The sequence below is a fragment of the Trichosurus vulpecula genome, chromosome 1, assembly GCF_011100635.1.
Source record: "Trichosurus vulpecula isolate mTriVul1 chromosome 1, mTriVul1.pri, whole genome shotgun sequence".
Taxonomy (NCBI): Eukaryota; Metazoa; Chordata; class Mammalia; order Diprotodontia; family Phalangeridae; genus Trichosurus; species Trichosurus vulpecula.
In genome coordinates this window covers 551,948,473-551,969,995 of record NC_050573.1, presented here as the reverse complement: position 1 = coordinate 551,969,995, position 21,523 = coordinate 551,948,473, and the positions used below count along the sequence as shown (strand labels likewise).

General features: G+C 39.3%; 1 protein-coding gene across 1 annotated transcript in view; it reads left to right on the top strand.

Moving 5' to 3' along the window:
- The window catches only part of VPS35L (VPS35 endosomal protein sorting factor like), a 122,017-nt gene that overhangs the window by 76,539 nt on the left and 23,955 nt on the right, over positions 1–21,523 (top strand). Inside the window, exons 27-28 of the mRNA XM_036741682.1 lie at positions 5,736–5,875; positions 16,208–16,373. Of these exons, the coding sequence (XP_036597577.1) occupies positions 5,736–5,875; positions 16,208–16,373 (306 nt within the window). The remainder of the gene's footprint in view (positions 1–5,735; positions 5,876–16,207; positions 16,374–21,523) is intronic.

The following is a 21,523-nucleotide window of genomic DNA, read 5'->3' as shown; positions in this document are numbered from 1 at the left end:
GCTGTAAGGGACCTCAAAAGTCATCTACTCTGACCACCTGACTTACAGATAAGGACCCTGAGGTCCATAGGCTCAGCCTAAGGTCACCCAGAGTGGCCGAAACTAGTATTGTAACTTCTGACCCCAAAGTGCGTTTCTTCCACTGCACTTGTCCTGCCTCCTAGTCTGAAGTACAGGCTTGAAAACATACTCTCACCTTTCACCTCCATGTAATTTTGGTGTGTGATATGCATCAGTTAGTCAACTTTTTTTAATTGTAAGGACTGATCAGAGGAGAGAGTGGATCTGAAAATGTATGGTAGCTGTCAATGTAAGGTGTTGTTGTTAACTTGCACAGAATTATCCAAATATACTGGAGTAACTGGGCGTGTAGCATTTTACTGTATTTATACTTAATAATTTATATGATGATTTTACTTCAGTATTTCAGTGTTGTGGTACTAAACCTTAAAAGCATATTATTGTACTTAAAGCCACTCACAGTGGTTATAAGCCAAAATAAATAATGCATTAAATTGCCGAGAATGTAGAGCAAAACATAAGTGAAATCACATAAATATACTTCATTGTCAGCCCCACCAAAAGCTCCAGCTGCACAGAGAGTCCCAAAGTAGAATCATCTATTGGTAATTCATTCCCTTGTCTCATCTTCCTTCATCAGCCTGTGATTTTTACCAGAGCCGTATTGTGACAGATGGACTCCCAGCTAGCCCAGCCCAGGAAGCTGACTAAGGATTGGAGCATGAGACCAGCAGTTCCATCTCTTTGTTAGAAAGTGGTGTTGCCCCTGACATAAGCCTTTTGGGATTTCGAACAAAGCTGGCTCATAGGCTCAAGTCTTTAGGACAAACAAAAGACTTGCTAAATCAGTTGTTTGGTTGCATGCATCTTGCTTGGAGACAACTGAAATAGTTTTCAATCTAAGTCTGTTCTTAACTTTTTTTTTTTGTTTGTTTTGTTTGTTTTGTTTGCTTTGTTCTGTACATGCTGAGAGGCACTGGCTGTGATGTGCTAGAAAGTTTGCTGGGTTTGGAGGTTAAGGGACTTGAGTTTGATCCCCAGCTCTGCTCCTTACTCCCTGTGTGATCTTGGGCAAGCTACCTAACCCTGCTGGACCTCATTTCCTTTTTCTTTAAAATGAAGGGGTTGGGCTACATGTCCTTTAGGTCCCCCAAATCTGTGAGCAGTCATGTTGAACTCATGCCTTTTTCTCATCAGTGGTTCCTCTTCTGCTCTTTTGGCATTTCTTTGTTTCAGATCATGGCATTGTAGGTCCAAAAAGACCTTCTAGAAGCTCAGAGGATAATCTTTCAGAATTAGGGCCGAGTTCTTAGCCTTCCTACTGTAATACAAGGAAGATTAGGAACCCCTGAGAAACCCCTAGCTACTGACAAGCACCCCCAGAGAGAATGGACTCAGATATCTTTGGCATTTAGCAAACCCCCTGGGACTCCATGACTCCACCAAGGAATCTCAATAGATAGGACCATCCCACTGAAGGATAACCTGGCAGATCCTTTCTAGCAGATATCCCTGGGGCTCCGTGACTCCACCAAGGAATGTAAGTGAGATTATCCCACTAGTACGATAACCTGACTGAATCTTTTGATCAGCCAGGACCTTTGTTCCTGTTTCCCCCACCCACTCTGTACCTCCATATCCTATATAAGCCAAGCCATCACCCCAACACATTTGCCATTGATTTGTGGTGCCTTACCCCGATGGCCGCCGGCTAATAAATTCTCCACTTAAAACTTGTAGTCTGTGGTGTGTCTCGCTCGCTTCTGGTGCAACACTACAGCACTAGCTAGCTTTGTGTCTATAGGAAAATTTCTTGTTATCTCTGGGATTCATTTTCTTCATCTGAGAACTGAAGAGGGTTAGACTTTATCATGATTGGCAGCTGTTTAAGAAAGAACAGCCTTTTAAAAAATATTAGACTATAATTTTTTAGATGCGTTATCTTTTATCCATTTATCTTTTTTAGTTAATAAGAAATCTTATATCAGCCTTATCTGTTCTGAGTTTTATATTTTTATTATTTTAATTTATATAAACAAATACAGTAGAAAGATAAAAGATTTATATACAGTCTCCAGAAAGCTCCTCTCATACAAGGCCCAGAAGAGCAGCCATATAGCCTTCTTCTAGTACCACATTAGTGTTAGGAAAATTGACAGAAGCTTTTATGGTTCTAAAGTAAATTTCAGTTATTTCTTTGTGTACATGCAAAGCATTCGGGCTTCCATAATAGGGTAAATGTTTATTTTAAAATTAATTTTTTTTGGTTGAACTTGCATAATAAGACCTACTGGATTTTTTTTTGAGCTTGTGCTAAAACAGAGCAGAAGAATGTGTTAGTGTGTCTATATATATATGTGTACATGTATATGTATGTATATGTTTTTGTGTCTGTGTGTGTGTGTATGTGTGTACACACACACACAGACACACTTGTAGGAAGGTCATACGCATTATAAAAAGCAGCTATAACAGAGCATGATTTATTGATCCTCCAGAGCCCAGTAGGAGTAGTTTAGCTAAAGGAATATACGCCAGAGTCTGCTGTAGATTAGGGGAAATTATTTTTACAGGAAAAAATAAAATGTATTCTAAAAAATAAAAATGAATTGGGTTCAGATATTGTCCTAAGTGTATAGGAATGTTAATCCAAGCTATTATGTTGGTTTGATCTTAGGGAAACACAATGGAATTGTTTTATAATTATAATTATGTTGCTGGCAGGCTCTGAGGTAGGAAAGTGGAGATAAAGGAGAACAGAATTTTATATTCTACTGAAAAGTAGAGCTAGAGGGTAAGAATTTTAAATGAAATGGGAGAAATGTCTTCATTTACATACTAGATCTTTGATTTCTATTCTTAATGCCATATTTATTAATTATATTTACTATATGCTCTCTTAAATATATTTATTAGATGTGACCATTGTTAAAGTCTTTAAACCTCCTTGCCTATATAAAGAAGGGATGGAAACATAACAGTGTCTGCAGCCATAGGTACCCCCATACCTCTCCAGCATAACAAATGAGATGAGAGGGACAAGGTGGGTTGCCAGCTTGAGGCCATAGATTAAGGTTTAGAATGTCCAGCTGAACCTCTTCATTATGTAGGTGAGGAAACTGAGACTCAGATACGGGAAGTGATTTGCCTGAGTTCTCCTTTGTAGTAGGTGGCAGAGCTGGGATTTGAACCCAAGTCTTCTGACTCCAAATAACATCTTCTTTTCCCTCCTCTGTGCAGCCAGCAACTCTGGAGTGAGGTCAAAAGAGGGGCAGCCTCCTCTCTCATGTGTGTCCCTTTAATGTTTTCACTGCAGAACTTCTTAATAGACTGCAAGATTTTCATGTAGCACTAAAACACAACCAAGCTGTTATGAGAAGTCAAGGATAAATGTAGGAATTAAGCTCCAGACTTGGTGCTATGGATGGAATGGAAAGGCCACTTTGTGGCCACTTCTGAGGGTTTGCTTTTCCCAGATGATTACCAGCTCCTAAATTGCAATGCTTGGTACCCTTTATTTAGGAGCCCGAGAGGAGAAGGGAGGGGGAGTTAGGTGTAAAAACAGAATTACAACATAAGCTTCAAAATGGCCCGGTTTAGGACACAGGTGAAGTCATTTGTTTTTGTTTTTTTTTTAAGAATGTACAATGGACACAAGTAACATTTTGGATAGAGATTAGCAACTTGGTTTCAGGGTCACCCAGTTGGTTGCTCAATGACTTACGTTCCCAAACTCACAGTGAGCTTTCTTCTCTGAGCTTACAGCACACATTGTTCATACTAGCGCTTTGGTGTGTGGGACATACCCATTCTGGACTCCTTGGCTTCTCCCATATAAAATCAGTAGAGATAAATGCACTTTGGTGTGTGTGAGAGACTTTTCTTTTTCAAAGATACTCGTGAGTGGGAAATTTGTTTGCTGGAATTAAGAGCAAACAATCAGTCTGTCCTACTTATCTATGTCTTGTTTTCCCTAGGTAAATTTGTAAACCCCCAAAGGTCAGCAATCAGGTCTTATACTTTCTCATAGCCCTTACAGAATCTGGCACAGTGCCTTTCACATAGATATGCAGTTCTTTGGTTGGCTTCTTGGAGTAGTCACCATAAGTAGTCAGTAGCTAAACTTTTTAGTATAAAGGGATTAGATTGATAAGGTATAACTTGTGGAAGATGAGCTTGTAAGAATATGGCCTCACAGGGACTATCTTTTGGCTCTTTTTGTATCTCTAGGGCCTAGCACAGTGCCTGGCACATAGTAGGCACTTAATAAATGGTTTTTTTTTCGAATGATTGATTTGAAAAGACTAGGGATGTTTAGCATGAAAAACAGAAGAGGGATAGGGAAAGGACAGCTGATGTTCAAGTATCTAAAGGTCTCTCTTGTGGAAAAGGAATTTGATTTGTTCTTCTCAACTGCAGAGTCAGTGACTTCATTTAGATTATGTAAGGAAAAATTTCAGCTGTCCCCTGCAGCACTGAAATTCTGGATTAACTAAAGTAAAAGACTTTTATGTCTCTAGAATAAAGTGTTTTCCAAGAAAAGGAAAAAAGAATATAGCTCCATTATTAGTAAATGTTCAGAATGTTCTGTAAGACAAATCTTTTAGGGATATTAATTTTTCTTTAAGGAATAAAGGGTAGGAAAAAAGCCCTGCTTCAGGATGTAGATTTTAGTATACATATTCTTCTTGTTAAATGTGGGCTTTATTCCCAGGAAATTAAATGTTTGTTGTTGAAGATGCCTTTCTGGTATTGGATAGGATTCCAGTTTTAATCTATGATGCTATAGACAGGTACAGTCTCTCTTTGCATCATTGGAAGTCATTTCTCAATGGAATTGTCCTTGGACCATGAAAGCCTTTGATCTTGTGACATATTCTAAAATGTCAGTTGTTGGGTCCATGTTTTGGTTATTTTGTTGTTGGAGCCATTCTCAGAGCCTGTGCTTTGGGAATTGTAGAAGGGAGAGGAGCTCTTTCTAAAATATGCCCACACTCATTATCTTCCTCCTGAATTCTGAAGGGTCATGCGGCTAGCAGATGGGAGAGTTGGCCTTGGAGTCAGGGCTCAGGGAAACTTGGCTGTGTGACCATGAGCAAGTCACGTAACTTCTTGGTGCCCCAGACTACTCTTTAGAGACTAATATGCTACAGAGACCATCGTTGGTAGATGGGGATTCTGCGCTAGACGTTCATCACATCAACAAAAACGTAAACTCATCCCAGAACATTCTTCTAGGAAGATTTTAACTTGTCTTGAGTTCTACAAGAGATAAAAACATAGTTTTAGAGATGTATGGAACCTTAGAAATCAAGTCCAAACTCCTCATATGTAAGTAGCAGAGCCAGGATCCAAAATCAGGTGTTAGGTTGCTTTGCCTTTCGTTCCACACTGTCTGTTTCCTGTGTATCCTGAATGATTGCTTAGAAAAACACTTTAGTGAAATAGGAAGCTTCCAAAGCAAATTTGAATATTCGAAGAACTGCGGTGACCCCTCATTGAATGTACAGTATGTTCAATAAAGTCACCTTGGTGCTCCAAGAAGCTTACTCTAATACATGCACCTCTGTGGAGCCTGGGGTTTCTGTTGGACCTAGCATTGCATTGTTTGTTTTTTGCTTGAATTCATGTGTTTCTCACAAACCATTTGGTGAATACGGTGCATTTCATCGTTTGCAGAATGCTAACATGGCCGTTCTTCTTTGTTATTGCAGCTGATGCTTTTTTCAGAGCAGCAGTAAGCCTTGTTCCTGAAGTTCCAAAGATGATTAACATAGATGGAAAGATGCGGCCGTCTGAATCATTCCTTCTGGAGTTCCTCTGCAATTTATTTTCTACTTTATTAATAGTGCCGGTATGTAACTGTGACATGAGCATAAGTAGCAGCCTTTTTCTTCTTGCCCTAAGTATGTCAGGAAATCAGACCTTGAATCTTCTAATGGTCAGATTTTGTAATTTCAAATAACTTTACTTTTTATTGATGTAGTATGTGTATCTCCCTTCAAACTTTTTTGGCTTTTCCAAGGTTTTGTTTTTGGTTCTTTGTGTATTAGTGACAAAGCCACTTTTTTTCTTTTTTTTTCTTAAATTAAGATTTTTTTATTTTTAGTTTACAACACTCAGTTCTGCATGATTTTGAGTTCCCGATTATCTTCCTCCACCTCTCCTCTTCCTCCACCAGATGGCATGGAATCTGATGTGTCTTCTACATATAACTTTGCATTAAACTTATTTACACAGTAGTCAAGTAGTAAAGAAGAATTATGACCAATAGAATGAATCAAGAGAAAGAAGAAACAAAACCAAAAAAAAAAAAGACAAAAGAGGAAAAAAAAAAGCCCCCAAAAAAGGAGAACAAATAGTTTGCCTCAATCTTCATTCAGACCCCACAGTTCTTTCTCTGGATGTAGTTCTCTCTCTATCATGAATCCTTGGAGTTGTCTTTGAGACTCATATTGCTGAGAAGAGCAAAGTCTATAAAGGTTAATTATAACAGAAGCAAAGTGTCTGTGGTTGTGTACAATGTTCTCCTGGTTCTGCTCCACTCGCTCAGCGTTTTATCATGTAGGTTTTTCCAGGTTATTATGAAAGTCTGTGTCTTCCCCATTTCTTATAGCACAATAGTATGCCATTGCATTCATATACCACAGCTTGTCCAGCCATTCCCCAATTGATGGGCATCCCCTTGATTTCCAATTCTTTGCTACTACAAAAAGAGCCGCTATAAATATTTTTGTGTACACGGGTCCTTTTTCTACTTGTGTGATCTCTGGGATGCAGACCTAGAAGTGGCATTGCTGGGTCAAATAGCCCTTTGGGCATAGTTCCCAATTGCTCTCCAGAATGGCTGGATCAGTTCACAACTCCACCAGCAATGTAACAATGTTCCAGTTTTCCCACATCCTCTCCAGCATTTATCCTTTTCTTGTTTTATCATGTTAGCCAGTCCAACAGGAGAGATGTGGTACCTAAGAGTTGTCTTGATTTGCATTTCTCTAATCAGTAGTGATTTTGAGCATTTTTTCATATGCCTATAGATAGCTTTAATTTCTTCCTCTGAAAACTGCCTGTTCATATCCTTTGACCATTTCTCAACTGGGGAATGACTTGTATGCCTATAAATTTGGCTCAGTTCCCTGTATATTTTAGAGATGAGGCCTTTATCAGAGCCACTAGTTGTAAAGGTTTTCTCCCAATGTTCTGCTTCCCTCCTAATCTTTATTTATTTTTCTTTAACATTTTTTGTTATTATATGAGGTGGCTTTCTGGGAGGTGATACTTTTATTTATTTTTTTATACAAAAACGTTTCAATTTAACATAATCAAAATTATCCATTTTGCATTTTGTAATGCTCTCTATCTCTTGTTGGGTCATGAATTCTTCCCTTTCCCATAAATCTGATAGGTAAACTATTCCTCGCTCTCCCAGATTGCTTATAATGTCAGCCTTTATTCCTAAATCATGAACCCATTTTGACTTTATTTTGGTATATGGTGTAAGATATTGGTCTATGCCCAGTTTCTGCCCTACCCTTTTCCAATTTTCCCAGCAGTTTTTGCGAAATAGTGAATTATTAGCCCAGAAGCTAGATTCTTTGGGTTTATCAAAGAGTAGATTGCTGTAGTCGTTGACTACTGCATTTTGTGTACCTAACCTATCCCATTGATCTACCACTCTGTTTCTTAGCCAGTACCAAGGGGTTTTGATGACTGCTGCTTTATAGTACAATTTAATATCTGGTATGGCTAGGCCACCTTCCCTAGCATTTCTTTTCATTAATTTCCTAGATATTCTAGACCTTTTATTCTTCCAGATGAATTTTACTATTATTTTATCCAGCTCTGTAAAATAATTTTTTGGTAGTTCAATTGGTATGGCGCTGAATAAATAAATTAATTTAGGTAAAATTGTCATTTTTATTATATTAGCTCTGCCTAACCATGAGCAATTGAAGTTTTTCCATTTATTTAGATCTCACTTTATTTGTGTGAAAAGTGTTTTGTAATTATGTTCATATAGGCCCTGGGTTTCTCTTGGCAGGTAGACTCCCCAAAACCCATAATTGTACAATATGATGTTTACAAGAAACACATTTGAAACAGGGGGTTACACACAGCATAAAGGTAAAAGGCTGGAGTAGAATATATTGTGCTTCAGCTAAAGTAAAAAAAGCAGGGGAAGCAATCCTAATCTCAGATAAAGCAAAAGCAAAGATACATCTAATTAAAAGAGATAAGGAAGCACACTATATCCTGCTAAAAGGCACCATAAACAATGAAGCAATATCATTATTTAACATATATGCACCAAGTGGTGTAGCATGCAGATTCTTAGAGCAGAGGTTAAGGGAGTTACAGGAAGAAATAGACAGCAAAACTGTAATAATGGGGGACATCAACCTCCCCATCTCTGAACTTGATAAATCTAATCTAATTTCAAAATAAACAAGAAAGAAGTTAAGGAGGTGAATAGAATTTTAGAAAAGGCAGATATGATAGACCTCTGGAGAAAAGTGAATGGGGATAAAAAGGAATATACTTTTTTTTCAGCTGTACATGGCACATACTCAAAAATTGACCATGTACTAGAGCATAAAAACCTCACAATCCAGTGCAGAAAGGCAGAAGTAGTCAAAGCATCCTTTTCATATCATGATGCAAGAAAAATTATTTGTAATAAAGAACCATGGAAAAATAAAGTAAAAATTGGAGACTAAATAATCTAATTCTAAAGAATGAGTGGGCCAAAGAACAAATCAGAGAAACAATTAATAACCTCATTCAAGAGAATGACAATAATGAGACAACATACCAAAACTTATGGGATGCAGCAAAAGCAGTTCTTAGGGGAAGTTTTATATCTCTAAATGCTTACATGAATAAAATAGCTAAAAAGGAGATCAATGAAGTGGGCATGCAACTGAAAAAGCTAGAAAAAGAACAAACTGAAAATCCCCAATTAGATACCAAATCAGAAATACTGAAAACCAAAGGAGAGATTAATAAAATTGAAATCAAGAAACTTATTAAATTAATAAATAAAACCAGGAGCTAGTTTTATGAAAAAACTAATAAAATTGATAAACCTTTGGTCAATTTGACTAAAAAAAGAAGAAAACCAAATTACCAGTATCAAAAATGAAAAGGGTGACTTCACCTCCAATGAAGATGAAATTAAAACAATAATTAGGAATTATTTTGCCTCATTGTATGCCCATAAATTTGACAACCATAGGGAAATAGATGAATATTTACAAAAATATAAATTGCCCAGGTTAACAGAAGAGGAAGTAAAATACCTAAATAATCCCATGTCAGAAAAAGAAATTGAGCAAGCCATCAGTGAACTCCCTAAGAAAAAATCTCCAGGGCCAGATGGTTTTACATGTGAATTCTATAAAACATTTAAAGAACAATTAATTCCTATACTTTATAGACTAATGGTGAAGAAGGAGTCCTACCAAATTCTTTTTTTGTTGTTGTTGTTTTGTTTTTGTTTTTTTGACAGGGCAATTGGGGTTAAGTGACCTGCCCAAGGTCACACAGCTAGTACATGTGTCAAGTGTCTGAGGCTGGATTTGAACTCAGGTCCTCCTGACTCCAGGGCCGGTGCTCTACTCACTGCGCCACCTAGCTGCCCCCTAAATTCTTTTTATGACACAAATATGGTAGTAATACCCAAACCAGGAAGAGTCAAAACAGAGAAAGAAAATTATAGACCAATTTCCCTAATGAATATTGACGCAAAAATTTTAAATCAAATATTAGTAAAAAGATTTCAGCAACTTATCACGAGAACAATACACTACGACTAGGTAAGATTTATTCCAGGAATGCAAGGCTGGTTCAGTATCAGGAAAACTGTCAGCATAATTGATCATATCAACACCAAAACTAGCAGAAACCATATGATCATCTCAATAGATGCAGAAAAAGCCTTTGACAAAATACAACACCCATTGCTATTAAAAACACTAGAAAGAATAGGAATAAATGGAGCCTTCCTTAAAATTAGAAATAGCATCTACCTAAAACCATCAACAAGCATTATTTGTAGTGGGGATAAGCTAGATGCATTGCCAATAAGATCAGGGGTGAAACAAGGATGTCCATTATCACCCATATTATTAAATTTGGTACTAGAAATGTTAACTGTAGCAATAAGAGAAGAAAAAGAAATTGAAGGAATTAGAATATGCAAAGAAGAAACTGAATTATCACTTTTTTCAGATGATATGATGATTTACTTAGGGAGTCCTAGGGAATCAAGTAAAAAACTACTTGAAATAATAAACAACTTTAGCAAAGTTGCAGGGTATAAAATACACCCACATAAATCGTCAGCATTCCTATATATTACTAACAAAGCCCAACAACAAGAGATAGAAAGAGAAATTTCATTTAAAGTTATTGTAGACACTATAAAATATAGCCACTTTTATTCTCTCCTCTTAGCTTGATTATCTATTTGTGAAATGGGAGGAAAAATCAGCCCTAAGTATGAGGCAGGATGTTCCTTGAAGTTGTTATTTCTTGATTAAATAATTTAAATGCATGTAGAGTTTTTCTTATGGTGAGTTAATTGGCTAAGGGAGAAGGAAACAATGGTGGGAAATTCAACCTCTTATACTTAAACTCTATCCTTAACTACCCTGTGGTTCTCCAGTAACTCAGTGCCCTCCTTTGAGAACTTTGCAGTGTCCTTTACTAACTAGAGAAGTTTATCTAGAAATGGCCAGGGGCAGGGAAAAACTAGTATTTCTGGAAGCAATGTGAGTACCTTTTGGCCAGTTGTACAAACAGAAGTGGGGTGCTAGGTTCTTTGCTTCATTTTAAAAGATGGGTGTAAAAGAATTGCGACAGGAAGACAAAAGTGAGTCACATTTGCTATAAATCGGTTTTTCACTGTTTTGGGTTTGTTGCCTTTCATATTGCAGCCTTTGAGAATGGGTTTGATAAGCCTCAGTCATTTTCATTTATTTAAAACTAGATGGAGGTTCTTTCTGACTAGGTGAAGAGTCTAACAACATGTTTTCACCCTTACTTAAAATTTCAGTGTTAAATATTCTTATGGGACATCCATGCCCCTTTCTCCATTGAAGGTTTTAAAGCAGACAGAATTAGTGACTATTTTATTCAGCATCTAAATGGACTCTTAGATAACCAATACTAAGTTCGTTCTGCTTATTTCATTGATTAGATGATAGAACATGTAGGAAAATTAATCCCAGTAGTGGCTCATTGCTAAGACAGTGGGTCAGATAAATATCTACCATAACAACTTCCCTTGTTGCCTCAGGCAAGTCACAAAACCTCTCTGGGCCTTCATTTTCTCATTGATAAAATGAAAAGGTTGGCGTAGGATCAGGGGTAGGGAACCTGCGGCTTCGAGGCCACATGTGGCCTTTTTGGTCCTTGGGTGCAGCCTTTTGACTGAGTCCAAGTTTTATAGAACAAATCCTTTTATTAAGGGGATTTGTTCTGTGAAGTTTGGATTCAGTTAAAGGGCTACACTTGGGGACCTAGAGGGCCACATGTGGTTCCCCACCTGTGGAGGTAATCCCAGGTGCCTTTTAATTCTAAATCCTTGGAACTGTGTAGCTCTTTGGCACTCTGAGAGAAACCTCGAAAGGGTGAATATATTCTCAAATTCTGGTGCTGAGGGTAGGGCCAACACTGGGTAAAACTGTGATGTGGAAGGTTGTCCCCTTACTTCCTCTTCACTACTTTTTAAATAGAGGGCTCTTGAAGACTAGAGGTTGAAAGAATGAATCTTTAGTGGCCAAATGTAGGTCTTTTAAGAGACCTCTTGTAGGAGAGATTAGCCAGGGAGTTCAGTTTCAGGAGTTTCTCTAATCATACCATGATCTTTCTCTCTGTCTTATCCTGCCTACTTGTAAAGTCACCTTTCTCTGAATTTAGCCATGATTTTTTCTATCACAGACTGATGGTTTTATGAATTTTTGTGACTTGTTTTTTGCATTGAATCATCAAATTCATTTTATTTTAAAATTTTATATTCATTGATGCATGAATGCCCAATGAAGAATTTGATTCTTACACAGCAGCTTAAAAGTACCCATGCTGCTCGTCTTGTGATTCAGAGTTTGCTTACTACAAAGTTATATACAATATTGACTCTCTGTGGTAACGTACTGAACTGTTTTCTTTGGAAATTATAACTCTTAGAATTAAAGTATCAGTCTGTTATCTGTTTTCAAGGCAGTTCTTTAAATAAAATTTAGTTTTCATTATTCAGTGGAACAAAAGTTTGAAGCAATTGTCAACAAAATCGGGGTAGTGAGTTGCCAAACTGTTGTTGAGTTCAGACTTTTTAAAGATAATGTTTAAAGATAATGTTCTCTCCTTTCTGACCCTTTTTTACCCACCCTCACAAAGTGTAGCAATAACTTCTAGACTTTAATGGCTTTATCCAGAGGACTGAAAATATTACACAGACATTTCCACTGATATTAAAAACACCCCTGAAGGGGGGCGGAGCCAAGATGGGGGCTGGTAAGCACGGACTAGAGTGAGCTCCGTACCCGAGTCCCTCCAAAAACCTATAAAAATGGCTCTGAACCAATTCTAGAATGGCAGAACCCACAGAACAGCAGAGGGAAGCAGGGCTCCAGCCCAGGACAGCCCGGATAGTCTCTGGGTGAGCTCTATTCCACACGGAGCTGGGAGCTGGGAGCTGGGAGCTGGGAGCTGGGAACGGAGTGGAGCAGAGCCCAGCCTGAGCGGCGTGGACGATCCAGTCCAGAAGCCGGGCGGAGGGGGCCCTAGCGCCCTGAATACGTGAGCAGTTACCAGACCCCTCGACCCACAAACACCAAAGACTGCGGAGAAGGTTAGTGGGAAAAGCTGCGGGAGTGGAAGGAGTTTGCGGTTTGGCTTCCAGCCCCGGGGGCAGCGGAGGTGGGGCAGCTACAGCTGTTGTTACTTCCGGCTCCAGGCCCACCTGGTGGGAGGAATTAAGTGGCGGATCACAGCAGGGGTGCACAGCCTGCCAAAGATCTGAGCCCAGTCTGGACTGGGGGTCCTTGGGGAAGGAGGAGTGCGGCTCTGACAGAGCTGGCACCTCCCCCCCAAACGTAGAACATAGAACTCTGTAATCTACAAGCAGTCATACCCCACTGAAAAACTCAAGGGTCAAGTTAGTTGGTTGGGAATATGGCCAGGACGCGAAAACGCGCCCAGATTCAGTCTCAGACTTTGGATTCTTTCTTTGGTGACAAAGCAGACCAAAACATACAGCCTAAAGAAGACAGCAAAGTCATAGAGCCTACAACCAAAGCCTCCAAGAAAAACATGAACTGGCCCCAGACCATAGAAGAACTCAAAAAGGATTTGGAAAAGCAAGTTAGAGAAGTAGAGGAAAAATTGGGAAGAGAAATAAGAAGGATGCGAGAAAACCATGAAAAACAAGTCAATGACTTGCTAAAGGAGACCCCAAAAAATACTGAAAAATACACTGAAGAAAACAACACCTTACAAAATAGACTAACTCAAATGGCAAAAGAGCTCCAAAAAGCCAATGAGGAGAAGAATTCCTTGAAAGGCAGAATTAGCCAAATGGAAAAGGAGGTCCAAAAGACCACTGAAGAAAATACTACTTTAAAAATTAGATTGGAGCAAGTGGAAGCTAGTGACTTTATGAGAAATCAGGATATTATAAAACAGAACCAGAGGAATGAAAAAATGGAAGACAATGTGAAATATCTCCTTGGAAAAACCACTGACCTGGAAAATAGATCCAGGAGAGATAATTTAAAAATTATTGGACTACCTGAAAGCCATGATCAAAAAAAGAGCCTAGATACCATCTTTCAGGAAATTATCAAGGAGAACTGCCCTGATATTCTAGAGCCACAGGGCAAAATAGAAATTGAAAGAATCCATCGATCGCCTCCGCAAATAGATCCCAAAAAGAAATCTCCTAGGAATATTGTTGCCAAATTCCAGAGCTCCCAGATCAAGGAGAAAATACTGCAAGCAGCCAGAAAGAAACAATTTGAATATTGTGGAAACCCAATCAGAATAACCCAAGATCTGGCAGCTTCTACATTAAGAGATCGAAGGGCTTGGAATGCGATATTCCGGAGGTCAATGGAGCTAGGATTAAAACCTAGAATCACCTACCCAGCAAAACTAAGTATCATGTTCCAAGGCAAAATATGGACTTTCAATAAAATGGAGGACTTTCAAGCTTTCTCAGTGAAAAGACCAGAACTGAATAGAAAATTTGACTTTCAAACACAAGAATCAAGAGAAGCATGAAAAGGTAATCAAGAAACGGAAATTGCAAGGGACTTACTAAAGTTGAACTGTTTTGTTTACATTCCTACATGGAAAGATGATGAGTATGATTCATGAGACCTCAGTATTAGGGTAGTTGAAGGGAATATGCATATATACATAAACATATATATATGCATATATATAAGTGAATGTGTATGTATGCATGTATCTATGTGTATATGTATGTATGTGTATGTATGTGTATATATATATATGTAAAAGAGAGAGAGCAGACACAGGGTGAGTTGAGGATGAAGGGAAGATAGCTAAAAGAAATAAAATGAAATTAAGGGATGAGAGAGTAACTTACTGAGAGAGGGAGATAGGGAGAGATAGAATGGGGTGGATTATCTCCCATAAAGGTGGCAAGAGGAAGCAGTTCTAGGAGAGGAGGGGAGTGGGCAGGTGAGGGGGGAATGAGTGAACCTTGCTCTCATCAGATTTGGCCTGAGGGGGAATACCATACATACTCAGTTGGGTATCTTACCCCACAGGAAAGAAGAGGGAGGAAGATAAAAAAAAAAAAATAAAAGGCAGGGGGATGATGGAGGGGAGGGCAGATGGGGGTGGAGGTAATCAAAACAAACACTTTGGAAAGGGGACAGGGTCAAGGAAGAAAATTCAATACAGCGGGATGGGTTGGGAAGGAGCAAAATGTAGTTAGCCTTTCACAACATGAGTATTGTGGAAGGGTTATACATAATAATACATGTGTGGCCTAGGTTGAAGTGCCCGACTTCTTAGGGAGGGTGGGTGGGAAGGGAAGAGGGAAGGGAATTTGGAACTCAAAGTTTTAAAATCAGATGTTCAAAAACAAAAAAAGTTTTTGTATGCAACTAAAAAATAAGATACACAGGCAATGGGGCGTAGAAATTTATCTTGCCCTACAAGAAAGGAAGGGAAAAGGGGATGAGAGGGGAGGGGGGTGATAGAGGGGAGGGCTGACTGGGGAACAGGGCAACCAGAATATACGCCATCTTGGAGTGGGGGGGGAGGGCAGAAATGGGGAGAAAATTTGTAATCCAAACTGTTGTGAAAATCAATGCTGAAAACCAAATATGTTAAATAAATAAATTGCATTAAAAAAAAAAAACAAAAAAAAAAAACACCCCTGAAGGTTAAGGAAGAACAGATTGCTCTAGTTTCCCTTCTTCGCCTCGTCCTCGACTCTCTGTACTCTATACCTGGCCAGATTCTCTGACATGGGATTTTAAACTTTGGTATCTATAGAATATTCAATGTTTAGTTAACTATGGTTAGTCAGCTCTTACTGCATTCCTCTTTCCCTTCAGCTTCTCTTCCTTCATTTGATGTTGGGCCAAAGAAGGAAGAGTCTTACTTCCCTGAGCAAACTCAAACAATCACCTAAAGGAAGCATTTGTTTTTAGTTTGTCGTTTTATGTTTTGAAAGTTCTCTTAATGTAAAAGAAATGCAGTATTAAATCTGCCTTTAGTGATAACAGCTATGACTTGGAGACTTACTCATTGTAGGTGGTTTCAGGGATTTCATAGAATATTTCAAGAATATTCATTTTTTTGTGGTTTGTAGAAATTAGTGGGTTTTAAAAAAAATTTTATGTACACACAAAATGTGTATGTAATCTTGGGATTTTAGCCATTCAATTGATAGCTGCTACTTTTCTTTTTGCTTCTCAGACTTAGAAAGCTTGTCTACTCAAACAGAATAGAAAACATTGTAAATGGGGGATTAAAAGTGCTAAGTAATTTGACCTCTGACTCTATTATTTAACTTGACTTACTAGTGTGATTTTTTTTTTAAGTAAAGCAATTTGAAATTTCATTTCGTTACTGTTGCTATAACTAAGCTGTTGAATATTTTCCCCAAGTCGTGTGTTTATATGTAACTGTGGTTGCCTCTTAGGATCATCCAGAACAAGGAGTCCTGTTTCTTGTTCGAGGATTACTAAATGTGATCCAGGACTACACTTGGGAAGACAATAGTGATGACAAAATTCGTATCTACACCAACGTTTTACATCTCCTCTCTGCAATGAGCCAAGAAACATATCTCTACCATGTAGACAAAGGTACCAATGTGTTTTTCCTTTTCACTGGTAAATATCCCAGAGTGCATGCATTACCCACCTACCTTAGTGAATCTCATTAAAGTCATAAATGAAAATATTTATAGTAGATAGCTTTTGAACTCATGTTTTGACATAACCTTTATAGGCTAAGGTCTTTCCTCTATTTAAACACCTCCTGAGAAACTGCCTTTTTTTCTATAAATGCTACCAATGCTAGTGCTTTGTGGTTGTGGATGACCAGAACATTGCGTAAGCTATCTATGAGCATAGTGGTTTATGAAGGTGTTCCCAGGCTTGGAAATTCTCAATAAGAGAAACTTGCTTAAGTAACTAGCAGCATTGTGGTAGAAGTGCTGAGTAATGGTGGTAAACACAACTTACTGGTACTGATTAATAAAGACTAATGATAGAATTGAGATAAGATTTGGAAAATGTAGCTGAAGCAGACTTTTGAGCATTAGATATAACAAAGAACAAAACAAAATGTAGGTGATTGGATTCTTTCTTTTCAAACAGATTCAAGTGAAGTCTTAGAACTTTTAAAGTACATTGCAGTGTCAGGTTTTCAGGGTAGACTTGATAGGGAAAGAGTCCAGTGTTTTAGACGCTTAAAATTAGAGAAACTTCTTTCTTAACACAGCTGTGTTTGAATTGGATGAGGAATTGGGCCTTGACAGTCTTGTAGCTGGGAAGCTCCCAAGGAGGAGCAAAAGACTGCATGAGTTGGATGAGTGCCAGTTTGCTGACTTCATGCTGTGGCAGTCGTAGTCTTGATACTGATTAAATCTTCCCAAGAAAGGGCTTAAATGATTGTTCTGTTTACAGCTAATTACCTTACTAGCTTTATTTCAAGATTCATTGGGAGAGGTCCAAAATTGTCTCTAGCATTATTAAAATAGCCTTGAGTTTCCCAACCCATTTTCTAAATATGTATGCATACATACGTACACACACACACACACACCCCTATATCTACATCTATATATTTATACTCATACAGTGGACTGCTAAGCATCTACTAGCATTCTCTAGTGCTGTGATTTTGACGACATTATCTGTAACTTTCTTGAGAGGCTTTCTTTTTTCTTTTCTGTTGTGACGACAGCACAAAAGAACATAATAACTGGCTTTTGCCAAGGGAAATTTTTGAGCTTTAAAATGTCAGGTTCGTATGTTACATAAATTGTGGCAGCAAAGATCTGCTGTGCTAGGGAAAGGTTAAATAAAATCCGTGGCTTCAAGATGAAAGAGCAGAATGCTATTATGCAGCTGAAGTGATTGGTTGTCCTTCTGAAAATTTATACTCTGAGACTACAGTGGTTTACATAGGAGACACTTTGGGTGATTAGTTCTGTTTGGGGTAACTCAGGGAAATGATAAAATTAAAACAGGCCACTTGTGCTTATCCTTTGTATGTCTGTGTATAACTAACATGGCACAAATTTCTCAGACTTTTTTGTATCCTTTTGGCTTTAATGTTATATCATTTGTAAAGAACTCTGTGTGTAAAAGTTTTAATAACTGTATTGAACAGTATAAAGAAAGACCCTTTTTTGAAGTGTCTAGAAATGATCGTTTAAAAAAATGAGAATAAACAAATGTGAAAGCATAAAGATGAAACCATCCCCTTTGCCCCTCGAGTGCAGGGATTGTGTTTTATTTCTGGGCTTTAAATTATTTTCTCTCATGGTTTCCCAGCCTTTTTCATTCTTAATGACACCTGTAAATAAATTTTGGTTGTTCTATGGGGTGGGATGGGAGAAGACTGGGCTTGATAGAAGTGGATGGCAGCCTTTTGAAAAGCTATATTTGACAAGAATAATGAAGATAGAAGACATAGGTTCCTCAGGCTCCTTAAGGGACGGCATGGCGTCATGGGAGATTCTTTCTATCCAGGGACATTTAGGGTGAAGGAGAGAAGACTTGGGAGAGGCATTATTACCTTCTTCGCATGATTGAAGGACTGTCGTGTGGAAGAAGAATTAGACTTTTCTGATTTTAAGTAGTGTGGTGGAGGAGGAGAAGTACATTACCTGGAGTTGAGAGACTTGGACTCAGGTCATAGATGTAACACCAGCTGAGCTACCGTGGACAAGCCTCAGTTTCTTTACCATTAAATGCAGCTAAAAATGCTTGCACTATAGAGGGTTTATAAATCATAAAAGGCTTTTAACGTTTGAGTCTGTTGGCCCCAAAGACGAGAGATTGAGGGAACATTGGGAGTCAGATTTTGACTCAGTATAAGGAAAGATTTCTTGACAATTAGAGCTGCCCTGAAGTCACATAGGCTTGTTTTATGTGGTAGTAAGCTCCCTGTCATTGCAAGTGTTGGAGCAGCAGCTGAATGTCCCCCTGTAACGGCTGCGATAGAAAGGCAGTTCCTGTTATCGTGCTCTCTTCTGACTCTGGGATTCCACAATTCTGAGCCCGCCTATAGCCATGCTCCAGAGTGGTAGAGTAGAGAAAAAGCCGGCCATGGGGAAGGAAGAAGGAAGTTGTGCGGGCTTCAGCAGCGGACCGTTTCAGCTTATGTTAATAAGTATAAGGATTGAACCTGTCATTTTATTAGTACAGGGGACTTCTAGGAGAGGGAACTCCTTCTACCAGTACAGTTTATAGTCTTAGATTGTAGCCTCGAGGACTGAGAAGTTCAGTACATCGCTTAGTCACACAGAAGCATGATTTGAACCCAGGTCCTCCTGGCTTTGAGGCCAGGTCTGCCTTTCGTAATGCTGCATATTTATTTGGACTTTTACGTTCCTCGAAGCAGCTCTGTGAAGGAGGTTAGACAAGAACATCTCTGTTTTATAGATGAAGAAATTGAGGGTCAGAGATGTTAAATGACTTGGCCATACGCATGTTCTCACTGCCGTTGGCTCCTCTGAACTGGGCCTCCTGGTCAGTTTATTGGAATGTACTCACATATCATTATTATTATTATAAAGACCTCCCTAGAGTTAGAAGAAACCTTCATCTATTGGTGAAGGATATGGAGCTTAGAGGAAAAAAAAAGTATCAGAGTTAGGCCCTGATCCCAGTTTTTCAGACTCCAAGTCCCACACTGGTGTCCTAGTATTCTCTGGGAAACACTGCTCTGATGAACTTAGGTCTTCTCCCTCTTCCTCATTTACATAGGGGACTTGGAGATACATAGGAGGTGGAATAAAGTCCAGCAGGGCTGGAAGGACAATTTGGGATCAGATCTTAGAGGACTTTAAAAGCTAAACAAAATGGTTTTCATTTGCTCTTAGAGGCAATAGAAAGCCACAGGAATTGACAGAATAAGGGGAAGGTGCGTAGTCAGTTCTGGGGTTAAGGGAAATTATTCTGGCAGCAGTATTTAGGATGGGCTGGAGTGGCAAGAAAAAGCTTTTTAAAACTGGGTTTTGTTTTCGTTTGTTTGAAAGATAGGCATGTTTGAAGGCAGGGAAGGAGCCAGTTCAGTCTGCTGTATTAGACTGAAGAGAGCGGGATCAAATCTATATGTAGAGGGCTTGGCATTAGTGAGGAGGGCCACCGCTTAGAGAATGGTGGGAAGGAGGAGAGAGAGAGATGATGTTGAAGGGTCTGGAGGTGAGAATGGGAGAAAAGGAAACTCATGCGAATGGATTCAATTTTCTCAGTAAAATAAGAGGCAAGTTTATTGGTTGAGATGGGTAGAAGAGGGTGATGTGTAGGAGGCTTGAGGAGGAAAAAGAAGAATTAGGATAGCTTCTCTAAGGAGTGAGAGAGAGGTAGGAAGAAAGTATTGCCTCGCTGAAGTGGGGCTCAGGTGGATAACATGAATTTGTAATGTACTCAGTTGGCATAATGGTGAGAGGTCATGGCGCTACACTCATCAGCTCTCTCAGTATGGACAGTGGAGGTGGATGGTGTGAGTAACCCAGAGTCTGAATGCTGATAGAGGTTTAAACAGGCTTAGGGATTTAAAAGCAAAGGACTATGGGATTAAAGCACTTGATGATTAGCTTAAGATAGGAGAGAGAAGAAAGTGAAGTAGGACTAAGAGTAATAATGATCTGAGAAGGTATTGAGGATTGGCAGGATTTGAAGTCTCAATGAGAGCAGAGAGTAGGTTCAGGAAAAGCAAAGTCTAGGGAGAGGTGGAGTAATACAGAGCTGTGGTCAGAAAGGGGAATTTCAGAGTTTCTTAAGGGAGTAGAATATTTGTAGGTAATGTTGAGAGCTTGTGTGTGTGTGTGTGTATGGGGGGTATGTGGGTGGGTGGGTGTGTGGGGGGGTGTGGGTGTGTGGGTGAGGGTGGGGGTGGGTGGGTGTGGGGGGGTGTGGGTGTGGTTGAAGTGAAGATTTTAAGGAGGCTTAGGAAATGAGAGGCTAGGGAGGGTGCGGAAGCATCTTTGGGGATGGTAAAGTACCCTAGTATCAGAGCAAGAGTTGGGGAGGAGGGGAAGCTGCTGAGGCCCTTGAGGAAGGAGGAAGACTGGAGGTTAGTATAGGACAACTATCCTAATTTAGATTGGGTAGGAAATTTACATGGACTTCAAAGGAGGAAAGGTTGCTAAGTGATAGAGGAAAAGGGAGGTTCTGGGAGTGACAGGAGCAAGGAATCATCCGACTTTCCTCCAGGGCCTGTATGTCAGGGGTATAAGAGAAGAGACAGCCAGTGCTGGATAGGGTGGCCAAGGATGCAGCATCATCAAAGGAAGCTGGATCTCTGTCAGGTTTAGTTAATGGAAGTGTCTGAGAGAAAGAGGACCAGGATGGAAGGAAGCTTATTCATTATGGAATGGGAATTCCTTAGGGCACAGTAGAAGGGGAGGGCAGTGTTGGAGTGGGACATGGATGGGGTGTAGGATTTCGAAGGATGAGAATAAGAGAATGGAAGTGGAAATGGGGGAATAATTGGCTCCTATGTGGTGTGAGTGGCTTAGGGAGATACATAGGTGCCATGGTCTTGTAGAGGGAGGCAGATGAATGACAGAGCTCTCAGTCTCCAGGGTACACTCACTGGGCTCAGCCTGGGTCCGGGTTCACGCTGGCCCGTGCCCGAAGCTGGTCGATTACGTTGATGGTATGATGAAATGTTGTCAGACAGGCCAAAGTAAACTTTCAAGTATAGGAGAGAAATTGAGGCGGATGCTGCTTAAGACTTTTTTTTTCTTAGCCTTTAAATAATGTTGAGATGTTTG